This window comes from Phoca vitulina, unplaced genomic scaffold (assembly GCF_004348235.1).
Source record: "Phoca vitulina isolate PV1807 unplaced genomic scaffold, GSC_HSeal_1.0 scaffold3, whole genome shotgun sequence".
NCBI classification, from domain to species: Eukaryota; Metazoa; Chordata; class Mammalia; order Carnivora; family Phocidae; genus Phoca; species Phoca vitulina.
Window position 1 is genome coordinate 28,902,781 of NW_022589706.1, and position 16,566 is coordinate 28,919,346.

General features: G+C 44.8%; 1 protein-coding gene across 14 annotated transcripts in view; it reads right to left on the reverse strand.

Moving 5' to 3' along the window:
* Positions 1-16,566, reverse strand: part of APBB2 (amyloid beta precursor protein binding family B member 2) — a 355,537-nt gene that overhangs the window by 103,165 nt on the left and 235,806 nt on the right. For 8 of the 14 annotated variants that reach the window (XM_032400246.1, XM_032400244.1, XM_032400242.1 and 5 more), the window contains 4 exons: positions 12,331-12,539; positions 3,451-3,513; positions 2,960-3,045; positions 2,805-2,865 (listed from right to left, as the gene is read on the reverse strand). In XM_032400246.1, coding sequence (XP_032256137.1) covers positions 2,805-2,865; positions 2,960-3,045; positions 3,451-3,513; positions 12,331-12,539 — 419 coding nt within the window. The remainder of the gene's footprint in view (positions 1-2,804; positions 2,866-2,959; positions 3,046-3,450; positions 3,514-12,330; positions 12,540-16,566) is intronic. The other 6 variants (XM_032400245.1, XM_032400248.1, XM_032400253.1 and 3 more) reach the window with 3 other exon arrangements.

A 16,566-nucleotide genomic window follows, 5' to 3' on the forward strand; every position in this document is an offset into this window, starting at 1 on the left:
CCAGCAGAAATAAAGTCTTAAGGACAATGCCTGGCAAAAAGTTAACAATAAATATTCATTATTACAGTTACTTTATAAAGAAGCACTAGAAAAACGGTTACATACCATCAGGACTGGGAGGCTTCTGCCTCATGCACATTGTGATTCATATGACATAGGGTTCTAAAACCCTCTGCCCTCTCACCGTGCTGTGGGGTCTTCAACAATGATAATGACAGCATGGGGACCTTCAGAATCCAGGGCAGGGGGGGTTGGTTGCCAACATCTTTTCAGGATTCTGAGCTGTCCTAGGGATTTGTCCTATTTACCCTAAGAATCCTCGATGTAGATAATCACCAAGAGGCACAAAAATGAACCTGCAGGTCAATTTCCATAACTGTGTAGAGTCCTATGATCTGAAAAGCCATATTTTTTTCTTCTCCCTAGTCTGATCTTTTCTTTTTTTTTTTACATTTTTTAAAAAAAATTTATTTATTTATTTATTTGTCAGAGAGGGGAGAGGGACAGCACAAGCAGGGGGAGCGGCAGGCAGAGGGAGAGGGAGAAGCAGGCTTCCCGCTGAGCAGGGAGCCCGATGCGGGGCTCCATCCCAGGACTCTGGGATCATGACCTGAGCCGAAGGCAGACGCTTAACAGACTGAGCCACCCAGACGTCACGCTGGCCTGATCTTTTCTGACTCTTGTCTATTATCCCAGTACAGACAGATGCACTGATTATTTCTTTACATTTTCTGTGCCTTTAAAAAAAAACGCATTTGTTCTCGTAAGTTTTCCAAGACCTTCTACAAAACAAAGTAAGATATAAAATAAATAATACATGTATTTTTTTGTTTAGAACTCAGTCCAGCTTCGGTAGCTTATGGCAACACGGAACCTCCTTATTAACAGGGACAAATTCATAATAGGTGTTCAACAGACACGCGGGCACTAGCAAGGGGCAGATAAAGAATTCAGCGAACAGGACCACTGAGAGGTAAAAAGAGAAAGCACAACTTGGGTCATATTTCAACCAGGCCTCCTGTTCCTGGTAACCAATTCCACGTCCTCCCCTCCCGCCTCACCCCTCCCCGCCCACTCTCAGCAATTTCACGCGGCCATCACTCCGCAGCCCTTTCCCCCTCCGCCTCCAGCCTCCGCCGATAACCCTTGTAAAACACCTGGGCGCAGAGCAAATGAGTCCCAGCCCGCCTTCCTGTTTTACTGTATCCGCTCCCTGCCATAAAACTTATCTTTAAAGGCCAGCACGTTGGCAGCCCACGGACCTATTCAGAATGCCGCTGGCTTGGGGACGGCCTTCACCGTATGAGGCTGTGCTGAGCACGTAGCCGGGCAGATTAGGGGCGGCGGGGTGGGGGGCGTTCAACTGCGAGCCCCGATTCCCACAGCCCTGATAGCAGCATGGCAGTTTCTAGCCGAGGAGTCAAGGTTTTGAAACTGCATGGTGTTTCCCCATTTAACTACTACTAAGGGAGCTTATTGGCTGTTTTATTCACAGACACCGATCAGCTTTGGGAGTGAGAAAAAATAACGAGGACCAGCTACATAATTTGCAAATGGAAAGGTAATATACAGAATGAAAATGCAGAGCCCCTGTTCAAAAGGCAGGGGAAAAATTGCCATAAAAAGGGCTGAAACAAAATTGTTGCCTTTCTTCTGCAGTCTCTGTCTTCACTCATTATGGTGTGTTTTCCTTGGTATTTAAAGTCATGCTCTCTTGGGCACGGGACACCTGCAGGGTAAGCGCAGACCTGCAGGGTAAGCACAGACCCTCACAAATGCCCAGGGGCCCTGCCCACTGCCAGGGACCAACACCTTCTGGGTTCTCCATCCCCTGAGCTGCTGGACTAACGCGCCCACGCCCTGGCCAGGAATGGGGAAACTGAGTCAGGAATACCCCTTTCCCGTGGACCCATCTCCCCTACCCTGAGGTGCAGCAGATAGGTGACCCTCAAGTATACCACAACATCTGTGCCAGAACACACCAGGTACCCGGACTGGGAGTGGGCTGAACTGCCCCCCACCAACACACCACTGTGCTGTCAGCCTGGGCTGGGTAGGCCACCACTTTGCCCTCTCTCGAGATGCCATGGGAGCACGTGTGTCCCAAGCCAACTCACCCCATGCTCCCAGTGAGGCCCCTACCAGCAGTAGTGACTGCTGGTTGGAGGCGGGGATGAGGATGTGTGGCAGGGCCTGAGGTGCCGAGGAGGAGGGGAACAAGCAGTCAAGAACCTCTCAGGGAGGTAGGGAGAGAGCAGGACTGTTCCTAAACCAAGGCTCCAACTCCCTGGTGCATCGCCCCATTGGACGTCGCTTACAAAAACACAAATCCAAAGATAAGAGTATTAAGAATTTCAAGATGGTGACCACACCGCATGAAAGCCCAGGCATGGGACCCATCATAACTCAGGCCTGTGCTCGAGAGAGATGGTGCAGGTGTGAGGCTGTTCTGGAAGAGGTGGGCGTGAGGAGCCTCGTACCGCCTGTCGATGGCCCCTCCCGTTGCTCTGCAAGGCTTCTGAAGCCCACTCACTCGGACAATAATTGTAACTTATTACCTTGTGCAAAGAACTGAGGTAGTGAGATACGGGTACAGTGTTGATGGTTATGGAAATCCTCCCAAACCTAACGTGGCCTAGGGATTTATTTCAAGTGTTGGGGAAGTTAGCAAAGAGAGAGGATGGAGGAATAATTCCTTAGTCAGTGGCTCTGGGTTGACAGTTTATAAAAACTGAGCCATTTCCAAAGCCATTACTTCGATGCAAGAACATAACCTGGCTGCTGAAAGCATGTTTCTTACAAACCTTGGCTTCTGGGTCACTATTGATACCGCAAGAATCGTCATCATCAGCACGTGGGGCATTTCTAGAAAGAAAAACAGAAAACTGGACTTAGAATTCTACTGTAAACTCTAGCTGCACGAAGCCACACATTATGGCAGGTCCTTCCCATGTCCTACCTGAGTTTCAAAGATGCATAGCGGAGTGTTGCTCCTTCAAACTCTTTTAAACTGGGGTCCGGGTTAACTGTGGCTGCATGCAAATCCTAGGGGAAAATAGATCCCTGTTAATGGAGAAAGGGGGGAGGGCCTCTGACTTGGCCTCAAATATCAAAGGGGAGAAAAGTCCTCCCGGCATGAGGCAGAGAGTGTATGTGAGCTTAGGCAGAGAAAGGGCATGCAAGGGCTGCTGGATGCTGGCTCAGCGCAAGCCCCGGGTTCTTACAAGAAACAGGGGACCTGGGGCAGTCAGCTTGAAGTCATTCACAACAGGACACATCAAAAAAAAAAAAAAAAAAAAGGCAACATGTGTGTGAGCTGGGCATCCCTAGCAAGCCCCATCACGGCATCCCTGCAGAATGGATGATATTCATGAAGAAGAAAAAGATACAGCCACAGCCATGCAGAAAGGACAAAATATTAAATGATCTAGAATCTGACAATATACTTGCCTTCCAAATGTCACTATTAATCTTTCCCCCATTCAGAACAGCAAAATCACTCCATGGCTGTTTCTAGACATATAATTATTCACATAGGAAAAAGCACATTGATTTAAAAGAAAAAAAAAAGGAAAGAGGAAAAGAAAAACACAAGACACTGTTGTTAGCATTGATATTCACAGGACGGGTTAGGGAACAAATTCACTCTACCAGCAACTGGTTAGCTGGCTCTAGATCTAGATTATCACCTGAAGCCTAGGGCGGGAGGAGAGAGATGGTGCTCGCGTTACTTACCACAGAAATGACTGACCAGCGCTAGCAGTCAGTGTTAGATCTTCTAGACGTGGCCTTAAGCTCACAGATTAAATGCCTAGTGGACCTAATACCACGGGAAACTTTCTCTCCCGGTAACCAAACAGAACTGTCTTCTGGAGATGGGGGCAGAATTAGGGATGGTACCTGTCACTGTGAGGATTTGAAAATGGGGGAATGTCCCTGGTCAAGGGCATAAAAACCTGGGGCTCAAACTATTTTCATGTAAAAGAGAAAAGGACAAGGAAAGGGTAGGAGGGATGGTAAGGAACGCAGCTGGACGTCAACATCTGCCGAGATTTAACTGACCAAAAACAGCTCTCCACAGTCTAATGTAAAGTCTTCCAGGTCGTAAGAAGCTCTGCCTCCTTGCCACAGAAGCTTCTTCACAAATGAATGTTTGATCACGAAATGATTTTGTAAGCAGGATCCTAGAACAAAGCACGAAGCCTTGCCTTGTTGGGAGACCGCTCAGAATACATCTTTGAATCTAAACAGCCCTTCCATTGCCCTCAGACAACAGGCAAGGTTGTTGGGTTTTTTTGTTTTTCCTTTCTACCACAGTGAGTGAATATCCAAATATTTTTCATGTAACATTTGGGGAAATAAATGAAGCAAACAAAACCCAGGGACATGGTTATGAATGCGTTCCACCGATGCATCAGGCGAATCACCTCTTTCCTCAGATAATAAATCAACAGCGGAGACTTTTTGCTCCAGTCGCCTTTCAACTAAAGCGCTCTGAAAATGAGACGGGAATGGGGACCCATGATGTCTGCTCACGACATCAGTATAATTTTGAAAGCCACTCAGAGCAGAGGCAGAGAAGTTCAGATGTGCCGAGCGTTGGAAGAGACAGGTGTTCCTTTAACTCGGCAGGACGCGACGAGCGCGGAGTCCCTGCAGATGTAGATCTCTCGTCACCACTGCAGAGCTGGCGTCACTGTCGCTTTCCTTTTTGGACTAAGCACCCGAACTGCAGTTTTTCGAAATAAAGTGGAACTTACACCACTGTATCTACTTTTTAAAAAATAATCTCTTTTACTGAGCGGAAGAGCAGGAGTGCTGCCTAGCCTCTATACTCCATCCCCCGAAGCGGTGCTCAGTTTTCACCGAGGAGAAAATTCCTAACACAGGAGGGTCTTAACGTGTTAGCCCAGGAGAGCTGGGAGGCCCCCTGAAATCGGGGTGGGGTTTTGTGTGTGTGCATTTTCCTGGGGAGAAGATCCCCCACTTTTCCCATATTTCCAGAGGGGCTGGTGACCAAGAAAAGTTTAGAATCACCCTTGTAGGGGGACTCATATGATAAGGACCTGAAATGTCAAGAATTTTAAGCTAGAATTTCTTTTTTTCTTTTTTAAAGGAAAATAAGCCTATTTGATCCCAAATCATCATCACAGTTTACATGTGAGCAATATTTGCTTTTTCATTGAACTTGAGTGTTAAAAAAGGGTATCAGATGGTGAATTAGTAAGACTCCAGGTAATTATGTTCTCATAGAGAAATTAAAAAAAAAAGAGTGGGTGTCTGGGCGCCTGGGTGGCTCAGTTGGTTAAGCGACTGCCTTCGGCTCAGGTCATGATCCTGGAGTCCCGGGATCGAGTCCCACATCGGGCTCCCTGCTCAGCGGGGAGTCTGCTTCTCCCTCTGACCCTCCTCCCTCTCATGCTCTCTGTCTCTCGTTCTCTCTCAAATAAATAAATAAAATCTTTAAAAAAAAAAAAAAAGAGTGGGTGTCTGACAAGAGGAATCTGAAATCAAATTATCCTCAACAGGCACGGTGTGGGGACAGGATAGAAAGAGTACTTTTTCAAAACAAGTATTCAGAAAAGTCTTCAGCATTTAATTAAAATAGTTCTCTGTATGCGTGTATGGTTTAAAAAAAATTTTTTTAATGTATTTATGTTGGGTCCCTGTAATGTAAAAGTTGATTATAATTTTAAAATTCTATGAATCCTGCTCTTATGCTACGGAGACATGAGTCAGCTGGCAAACTTCCAACAATCACCTCTTATGGAGTTAAATAAACAAAGGTTGTATAAAGCAATTTTTCAAAAGCTAAAATAACATGGGGACTCTTAAAGAAACCCTTTAGTACAAAACTCAAGTATGGGCTAAGAGAACCTATGTTATGACTAGGACAAAAGACCCTTTTCCCTCCTACACCTAACAGCACCCATTTTTAGAAATTCTCTTTCCTATAGAAGTGACCATAATTTTTCTCTTTTTTAAAAAATTAAGGGCAACAAAATCTGTCTTGCGTTTTAATAACCACATATTCTATTCATCTAATTTTTTTTTTTTTAAGAAAAGAGAATACAACATTTTAGCTAATCTTTTTTTTTTTTTTTTAAAGACAACCCAAAGAGATTGTTTGGTTCTACAGAAAGTCTGTAGTCTGCATGGCGGGAGTGAGAGATGAAAGAAGAGATGAGACAAAGAGAAAGACAGTGAGAGAGGGAAAGGCAGGTGGGCACTGGGCCTCAGGAAGGACAAAGATGACGGACAGGGAAAAGGCTAGTCAAGGAAGAACAGAGACCGTGTTCCACGAGCGATGACCTCCCAACTGATAATCTTTCAGGCAATGCAGCTAAATCTTTGCACAATGGAATGTTTTGGGGCCAGAGTTACAGGTGGGAACATAGTCTCCTGGTGCTTTTCTTGACCTTGACCAGGTGAAGCACCCCTTCCCCTGATCAAAGTGATCACACTGAGTTCTGGGAGAGCCTTGGAGCCTTAGCTCCTCAGAGGTGGTGATGTCCCTGGGGAATGACCCAGCCCCTGGAGCATGGTGCCTATCATGACCCTTCATGACCTTTCAGCATGGTGCCCTTTGTGACCATACAGCAGAATCTGTGTGAGGGTGGACCCACTAAGGGAATCCAATGGTATAACCTTGACTATGGAGGGTTTTCTTCTTCCTTTTTTCTCTTCTGGGATCTCAGAAAGCAATTCTACAAATCAAATGAAAGTGATACATTGTCCTTCTGCTGAAAAAAAGCTAACACTGGAGTGGACGATGTCAATAGCAAGCTCTTGAGGATGGGTCCAGGGGGACGAGAAAGTTTCTAAGAAGTGGTATCAAAATGTAACCTGGAGAGCAAGCATGGAGGGTGAACCTGCTGAGAACCAGACAGAGAGGAAAGCAAAAGAACGTCCCCTAGTGACTTTGACAGGAGCTACATCATCACCTCCACGTGCGTGAACTTCAGAAGTTCTGCTGCAAAGCCCGGTTCAAATCCTGCTTCTGCTCTCATCTGCTCTGTGACCTCAGTTCCTTATCTAGAAACAGGGCTAAGAAGACCTCACCATCAGGGTGTGGACAAACTGAGATCAAGAGCGTTAGCCCTTAGCATAGGGACCGCCTGCCCGAAGGTGCCCAAGACATGGCAGTTCCCCTATCCTCCGCTCTCTCTTTCCAGGGAGGAAAAAAAGGCCATTGGTAAGAATAAAAAACTGGGGGACCTGTGGACTATAGAGTGTTATGAATTATGCTTCTTAATCCTCTTCTGTCAAGACCTGAGCCTTGGTATATGTGGCCTTGATGATAAATGCAGAGCACCCAGAATCTTGGAACTCTAAGGAACGGGCCAGGTGATGTTAATGAGCACTGAATCCATAGATGTATGCACATTTTTTAACTTCTTTTTAAAATGCTTTCTGTGTTTTGGTGGATGGTTTGTCACGCAAACATAACCCAGAGAAGTAAAAAAAAAAAAAAAAAGAGTCAAACTAGTAAACAGATTGCCAAATATGTGTGCAATTAAATTCATCTCTGTGAGCCAGAGGAGGGTCAGGAGACCCAGGGCTCTGGTGTCAACTAAGAACCCGCTCAGCTACGACACTGGTTTATTCCTTCATTCAGCAAACACGTAATGATTCACCATGTACCGGACACGGTGCCAGGTGCTGGGGACACAAGATGAGGGGGGACAGGTCCTCACCCTCACTCCCCCCCAGGGAGGGAGACTGACATGCCACAGTAATAATACTATAAAAAGACACTATGGAATAAAGGGCTTTCAAAGTGGAGGGATGAGAGCAGTAATTCCCAGGAGAAGCTGGGATGGGTCCAAAGAGGAAGTGAATTATAAACAAAGACAGGGATACTAGATTCATTAGAGGGCCAGCTCTTGTACTTACTCCACACAGAATCACCTGGAAAGCTTATGATAAGGGCAGATTTCCAGGTCCCACCCGTAGAGAATCTAGCTTAGTGGCCTCGGGTAGGGACCAAGGAATCAAAATATTCTACACGCCTCAGAGGTCACCTTGGCCACCGGCCTTGGCTCACAGGCTGAGAAACACTGCCATAGCATTCACTAGGCCCTTCTTGAAGGTTCTCGCCAGTCATGTTACTTGATTGGGTCAAGAGTTCAGGAAAAAGATGACAGAATAGCTCCTTTGTGTTTTCATCTTATTTCTAAATGTATATGAAACTCCACAGGTTCTAATGTAATACACGGAATTTCCCCTCCCAGGGAGTTAGTGGCTCAGGGCCCCAGCAGCAATACAGGAAGAACAGAGTGAATTATGATCAAGATCACAGTTCTGAGAAACAATTCCCCATCCCCTTGCTCCAGAAGCACTCTCTCCTCCATACTTCTCTTCTTAAGGAATGGGAAACACCTTCGGTTGGAAACATTGTAAGACAAGACTTGCCTACAGGCCAACAGTGATTCATAAAAATACTTAGTGTGGCTCCTTTCTTCTAAAATTCGACATCCAAGTAATTTGGAACAAACTGATGGATTGGGGAGGGGAGGGGGAGATCACTGTGCGCCCAATTTCAATAGCAAATGCTTCCTGGCCAGTTTATAAACTTTAGAAAATACTGCTGGCGTGCACAGAGGAAACATTATCCACTGCACTTAGCACTTCCCCAGTCAGCTCTGGGATGTGAAATGTAAAATTTTCAAACTGTAAGGAAGCTTTCAGTACAAAACTTTCGTGAAGCAGAGTCAACAGATTTGGGTTTTTTTTTTCCCCCTAAACGAGCTCGGGGGAAAAGCTGAATAAAACATGCATTTCTAACATGACATATTACAAGTTTCTTCTCGTCCTTAACATTTTGCTTTCTCTCATGGTTCCAAACTAGTATGAAACAGATTCTATTTAGAGATCAAAGAAATGGTGTCAGGGAAATAATCATTTCTCTTCCACTGTCATTAGCACCTGAGACAATGTTATCAAGAGAAGTCATTTTCTTTTTTTTTTTAAAACTTTGAGCACTTCTTCTTCTTTTTTTTTTTTTTTAAGATTTTTTTTTATTTATTTATTTGAGAGAGAGAGAATGAGAGACAGAGAGCATGAGAGGGAGGAGGGTCCGAGGGAGAAGCAGATTCCCTGCCGAGCAGGGAGCCTGATGCGGGACTCGATCCTGGGACTCCAGGATCATGACCTGAGCCGAAGGCAGTCGCTTAACCAACTGAGCCACCCAGGCGCCCGAGAAGTCATTTTCTAGAAGGCTCTGCATAGGACACCGCCTGCCCTTGGGTTGAGATGAAGAGCTGTGAGACTCGCCAAGCCCCCCGATAAACAGAACCGTAAAACCCGGGGTGGGGTGGGGGTCAGCAGACCTTCACTGAAGCATAGGTGTATGACCTCGAGCAAGCTTCGCCTCTCAGTCTTAGTGTTGTCAAATGTAAAAAGCGAACGACAATGACAGTACTGATGCATAGGGTTCTATCAGGAGTCATGGGATAAGGCACGAGCTTGACACCATAAACACTCCATTACCTTTGGTGCCTCTGGTTTAATATCCACGTCAGCGTCTAAACGTCCTGGGTATACATACGGCAGGCTGGGTCTTACCCCTACCCCCCGTCCTCTTCTCTCTACCTGCTCATACGTTTGCTTCTAGGATTTTAACATACTGCCTTAAATGTGCTCGGTTCTTGGACATAATGGCCTATGTACACGGGGAAAATGCGTATGAAGTGAACAATCAAAAGGCTGATCAGAAGAACATCTAGTCCATTGGTCTATTAAAGTGCTGGATAGGAGTGGCGCTCTCTCTCTCTCTCTCTCTCCCTGAAACTTAAAATGACGCATCCTTTAACAAAGTTCCTTGGAGGGATAAGGGTCAATACAATGGCATGGTCAATAGCAGAAAAGAAGCACGAGACAGACAGCAAGGTAGAAATTCACACAGTACCAGGGGGCAGAGCATAGGGTCCAGAGTCTGAGAACTAGACACATGCCTCTCCTACACCAGCTGCACGGTTACTGAACTCACTGAGCCTTAGTTAACTCTTTTCTTAAGTAAGGAACATATCAGCTGTCCTCTCGGTCTTGAAGGGAACAAATGAGATGACATTTATGAAAATATGCTGAAAGCCACACTAAATCATGAATAGCAGCAGGGACCCTGAGCGCTGTGGATACATTAGGGGAACACTGAACCCACGGAGAGGAAGCAGGAAGCGAGGGCCATGGGACACAGTCTGAGCCTGGGAAGGGGCCCTGAGAGGTAGCTAGGACAGGACTGGGAGGCAGGTGTAGAGAAGGGGAAGAAGAGGCCCAGGTGGGCATCAGGAGGAGGCTCAGGGATTACAGGTGGACTCTGCTGCTGACCACCCACCCCAGGGCCCGCTGCCTGCCTGTGATGCATTCTTCCCAAGATTTTCTGCAGAAAACATGGAAATGAAAACCTGCCATATTCATCAAAGAAATAAAAATCCGAGTCCCATAAACCTTGGGCTGCCCTCCTTGGACTTTACCACACCCACACCTCGGCCTCAGGAGGCAGGCTTTAAGAAGAACTTCATTTCTTCTACATACAGAGGACAAGAGGTTCCCAAGACAAAAGCGACATCTCAAAGAGAGTCTGATCTAACTTCTGGGACAATGAGAAAGCACAGTAGGCTGGAATCTCAAAGCCAGGGAAGTGGAGTGAGAACAACCCTGGCCTAAGATTCAGGAGCATTCAGGATCTCTGAGTTCTAGACCCAGCAGTGTCACCGGTCACCATCCTGTCTGCGCCTCAGTTTCCCTGTCTGTAATGTAGGGATACTGGGATCAGCTGACCCTTTCCCATCCTAGCATTCCCTGGTTGTAGGGTACTCCCATGTGAAGATGGTTGAAGGGTTAAAATAGGGGAATGAAGCCCTGGAATGGAGAAAGAGAATCTAACAAAGATGCCAAGAGAATGGATGTACAGGTGAGAAAAAGAGAGAAAAAGAGAGCAGAGGTGGTGTCCTGGCTGGCTCGGCTTCTGGGAGGCCACTCAGAGGTCCAGGGGATAATGCCAAGACACAATTAGGCTGGGATGGGAGGAGGACTCCATGTCATGCTAAGCTCCTTAAGGTTCATCTTTGTCCCCCAGCGCACCTAACAAAATGAGTAACTGAACGGAATTTGCTCAGCGAAGAGGAACATGATACTTCAATAAAAAGTTACCAAAGCTGCCCAGTGATAAGCAACAAAATCCTATGTGGTTCAGCAATAGGGAAACATGTGCCTGATTATCAGGCTCACGTGCCAACCAACCAAGGCCCTTGTCTCTCACTGAGGGAAGAGCTCACCCCAACCCGTCACTTGAAAGATGGAGAATCTGAGGCCCAGGCTGGGGAAGGGAGATGCTGAAGCCCTGCAGTAGGAGGAATGGGCTTGGAATGTAGGTCTTCCTGCCTCCCAGAGAAGAGCAAGTCAATAAGCTCGGATGTAAGAAACAAGATACTGTCTCCTTTCAAAGCCAGGAAGGCTGAGAATGGTTGCAAGAACGTGGAGGAGTTCTGCCGGGGAGAGACCCAGTTTAGATCCCCTCCAAGGCTTCAAGGTCAAAGAACATAGGTTGCTGAAAGAACAAAAGACTGTGGTCACATAGGCAGATGTGCCTGTGTTAGCATTCCAACTACTTTTCTGGAAAAAGCCATCTTTTCCAACGGCCACACTCTTGAATATTTTGTTATGGGGATTCACAAAGGTTCGCCGCAAGAATCTCTGTACTAATAAATACCACAGTGGAATTTTTTTTCATGCCTCAATTCTTTGTTTAAACATCACATTTCCTCCTTGGGGATAGCAGAAATTTATGCTGCTATTTATGTCTAAAATCATGTCACTTCTGCGAAATAAACAGATCCTTTAAAAAATATATAGAAATAATGCACTGAAGGGCTCTCAAGTTATTCTTGCAGACATCCCCTCCACGCAGTCAAATGGACCCAAGGCTAATAAGAGATGCAGTAATTATAACACGTCTGGCCAAGAGACATTCTTCTGTATGTAAATATTTTATGGAGCAGCACCATGCGAGGGCACCTGCAGAGTAAAGTATCGGTTCAGTGAGCCCCAAGGAATCTTAACCACTTCTCATTAATCAGCCTCCCTTACTTTCTATACCTAGAATGCTGTTTTCAAGAGACCAAAAGCCACGAAAAAATGAAAACATCCCTGAACGATGGTATTAACGCTATTTACACTAAGAGGAAACATTTTTGGGTTTCAAATGCATCATGCATGATCATCAAAAAACTTACCTTGATGACCTGTTGGGGCAGAAGCAACAAGTCTAAAGAGAAATCACAAGTCACATCCACTCTACTAAGCTGTTAAAAAGATACTCCATTTTACCTCGTGCTCTGGGGTGGGAGATGGCGTTACAGAACTAAGTGACCCTTTCCTAGAACCATGAAGATCGGCTGGGATGGAGACGGGGCGTTCCCACTGAGTCGTCCCTGTGGGTATGTGCCAATAATAGGTCCCAGCGATGTCGTTGATTCTCTTCCAGCCAGGCGGCAAATCTGGATCAGTCTGAAAGGAGTGATCACTCCATATATCTGCTGGGAAATGGAAAATAAGAGGGTTTTCTTAAAAGAGGAAACAATTAAAGTGTTCCATTTTTGGCACTAATAGTCCGGAGAATTCCATAGGCAGATATGTCCGTAGCACTACTGAGAACTAACGCCATCCTGTGGACACAAAGTATGGTAAAGGGGACAATATGGAAAGAAATAAGAGAACTGGAAAGGAAGACTGACACTTGAGAATACAGACATAAAGGACCCATGATCACGTCATCTTACAGGTTCAAGAACACTATGAACAAGCTAAAGCTCCATTAGCCAAAATCAACTACCCAAGCAAAATTTGCAAGGTTACACACAAAATCTACTGACTCCTTTACAAATCAGTAAGACTTACCGGTTGGCATCTTATACCATTCTCAGCAATGAGTATAACTCTCATTTTTTTAAACCACTTCCTGTAAATGAGTACTGTATTTATATCTTCTTCCCATTGCTTTCACAACTCCTCCCATTTGACTGTAAACATCTACAAAGCAGTGATGTCTTTTGTAATACTCTAGAATTCTAAATTGTACACAGAAGATTCCTAAGGAAGGCAGACCAGAAAAGCCTTGGAATTCAAGACTGGTAACATAAATTCATGAAGGAGGGTGGGTGTGGAATACAACAGAGAATGGTGGGGATTGTGGCAAACAAAAGCAGGTGCAAAGTCCGAAGGTGTTCAAATTTTAAAAAAATGATGTTTTAAATATTGGGGGGGGCGGGGAGAATAAAATACATGTGCTGAGCAATTTCAGCAATCCCTGGCCTGTATCAGTATTTTATCAGTTTACTGGATACTGATTTGCTTTTCAGAATCTCATTTTGGCCTTCTTTCAGTTGAATATGAGATGAGTTGAAGTGCCCGAGGAAAGAGGAGAGAGAAGGACGTAGAGGAGGAAATCCACAGAGACAGAGGCACAGTGGGGAAATCACAGGCAGCTGTATAAACAGATGCACGTAGGCAGTAAAACGAGAAACCTGTGTTTCAGTCGGGGGATCACTTTTTTCTACGGATCAGGCCCTTTCCTGTAGAGCTATTTGCAAGAACTAGGGGGGCGGGGGGGTGCATCACAGTGATTCAAGAGAGAAGCACGTGGGCCTTGCTCTGTGCAAATGTCACCGCATCACGTGGGCAGGGGTCACTGCCGCTGTTACAGGGGCAACAAGGAGAAAAGGAACCAAGTAAAGAGGCTGATTAAGACTAAGGGCACAGATGTGCATTCATGCGCGTGTTTGGCATCCCAGCATTCACTTTTCTCATTTAAATCTGCCAGAGGCAAAACTGCCACTTGTCTCAAATTATGATGGAAATTTCACCTCCCCCCACAGGAAATTAAGCATAATTAAATAATTTCAACTTACCCCAAATTTTCAGAAACTACTCGAAACAAACATGTATACACTCCTTTGTCCTGTCTCCTTTTTAGGGGGTGGAGGGGTTGTTTTGGTCTTTTGCATCTCAACTGGGACAGGAAAAATAAAATACATGGATGTCTGGATTAAGATGGAGAAAATCCTACCAAGGGTATTTCCTTGTCCCATTCGAGTGGCTTACAGAACCATGCTTTGGGACTTGAAAGGACATAAAAAGGATGCTAGTTACCATTTCTGTGGTTTTTGAGGTCCGAGGGCCTGAGTTTTATACCTTTATCCTAGTTGTCTCTACAGCTGGGACATGAGCATGTATCAGAATATGGAATCATGTCAGACCAAGGACAGAAACCAAGATCTCTGCTGAGATTTTGTTGGATTAAAAATTAAAAGGGGATTTATTCCATTGTTAAAAACTGATGATGGTGATATGATTATGATGGAGAAAGTGAGGTTGGCAATTCTACAGTATTATTAACAGTTCCAGAAACATTTACAGAATCCCTTCTGCATCATCCCACATTGGGTTTTAAGGGATGTAAGCCCTGTGAGGGCAGAGACATCAAATCTGTCTTGTACATCATTGGATGAATGGTGGGTGGATGGATGGATGGATGGAAGGAAGGAAGGAAGGAAGGATAAATAAACGAGGAATGAATGAATGAATGAATGAATGACGTCTTTGAATGATGGATCTTAGCGAAAGAAGAATTCTGAAGAAATTAGTTCTGTGCAGTTTCACAAAACAGAGCAATTTCACAACCCCCAGGAATAGCAATGTCTACTTCCCTTTGATGGTGTATGTGAATGTTCTTATGGATAAAAGGAAACATAATATGACAAACTGGAAAGAGTCCTGGGCTGGTGGCCAAGAAACTCTGAGTTGAGATTTTGGTTCTTTTCTTATTGATAGGTTCCACAGGGAATAGTAAGAAATAGGCCTTCAGCCTCATTACAGTTTATTTTGTTTAACCGAAATAGCCCCAATTTCCTTTGTTTTCCTACATAAAATTATGTATACATTTAAATAAGTACTTTGGACCTTATTCAACAGGTCCGTAGTTTTTCAACTGTTACCACATTGGGAGGAAGACAGTGGTGCAGGGGGGTGGAATTCCAGGCCCCTCCAGACCCTTCTGACCACAGCAGCACCATTTTTTAACTGTTTCCAATACTGGTGTTGCATGCATGATTTTCCTTGAAAACAGGGATCAGGTTTCTTCTTATTATTATTGTTTAAAATTAAGTCTGAAACCATAGCTAATGCCAAAGTACAGTGGAGCCAAGACATCTAAATCCCAAGAGGCCACTTCTGTCAAAGATTATTCAAAATATTGCAAAGCGGCTTAAAATGGTTGCCCTCGTATGAGTACCACAGTGCATATGGCATGAAGAAGGGCATGCAGACTCAATCAACAGAGGAAAAAATCTATAAATACCAGGTGATAAGAGGAGAAAGTTCCAACCCCTTTTGATTTTCAGAAAATTACTTAGTGAAGGTTTGCTGATGACAAAGGAGCTGACATTGCAGAAAGGAAATGATGTCTGATGGTTTCATTGCCCTTCTGATCCTCAGCAGTCTTCTCACACTGAGTTGTATGTCATGCACCCCTTCTTGACAGATCTGACTTGAGTTCTGAAGTCATGGTATTCCTAGTTTTCAGCGGGAATATCCTAAAAGACCTCCATCCTGGAGAACTTTCCTTTTTGGGTGAGTCACTGTGGAACAGTAACCTTAGGAAGATCCAGTCAGCATTGGACAGCAGGAAGCAAGCCACAGGATTTCATCCCAGTTACCCAACCTCAAGACTGGAACGCAGACCAACTGTTGGTGGGGAGGGGGTTACTTAAGGAAAGATTATAGGAGAGTTAAGATGGAGAAGTCTCTAGAAAGCCTGAAGAGTATTTTTAAATACTCCAGTAAAACTAGACACGAGGGGAGTCAGTAAAGACTCTAAATATGGCATTATGCAGCCTGGCATAGCAACCACGTGTGAACTCTGCACAGGGCCTTGGTATTCTGGCTCAGCCACTCATGGTCTGAATGACCTCCGACAAGTTACTCAATCTCTTTGGGCTGAATTCAGATGCTTATCTATAAAACAGGGACCAAAACACTATCACTCTACATCACCGAGTATTGTGCAAAACACTCAGAATAAAGGTTGACATATAATAGGCACATTTACCACATAAATGTTTGCTGTTAAGGGCGCCTGTGTGGCTCAGTTATTTGAGCGTCCGACTCTTGGTTTCGGCTCGGGTCATGATCTCAGGGCCATGGGATCGAGCCCCGTGTCGGGCTCTGTGTTCAGTGGGGAGTCTCCTTGAGATTCTCGTTCTCCCTCTCCCTCTGCCCCTCTCCCCCACTAGCTCTCTCAAATAAATCTTTTAAAAAACATTCAAAAATATTTAAAAAAATATTCACTGTTATTGCTATTATTATATATCATAGGTCTCCAAAGCCAACAATATATTAAGTTCACTAAACACACTATAAAAAAAGATTTTCGTATGTCCAAAGGAAAATGCTCATTACAGAATTTATGGGATTATGTGATCATCATGGTTCAAAGAATAAAGATAAAAGAAGATAATTTTAAGGTGACTCTTACTCTGGAGAAGAAGGTCCACCAGACTCCCTTAG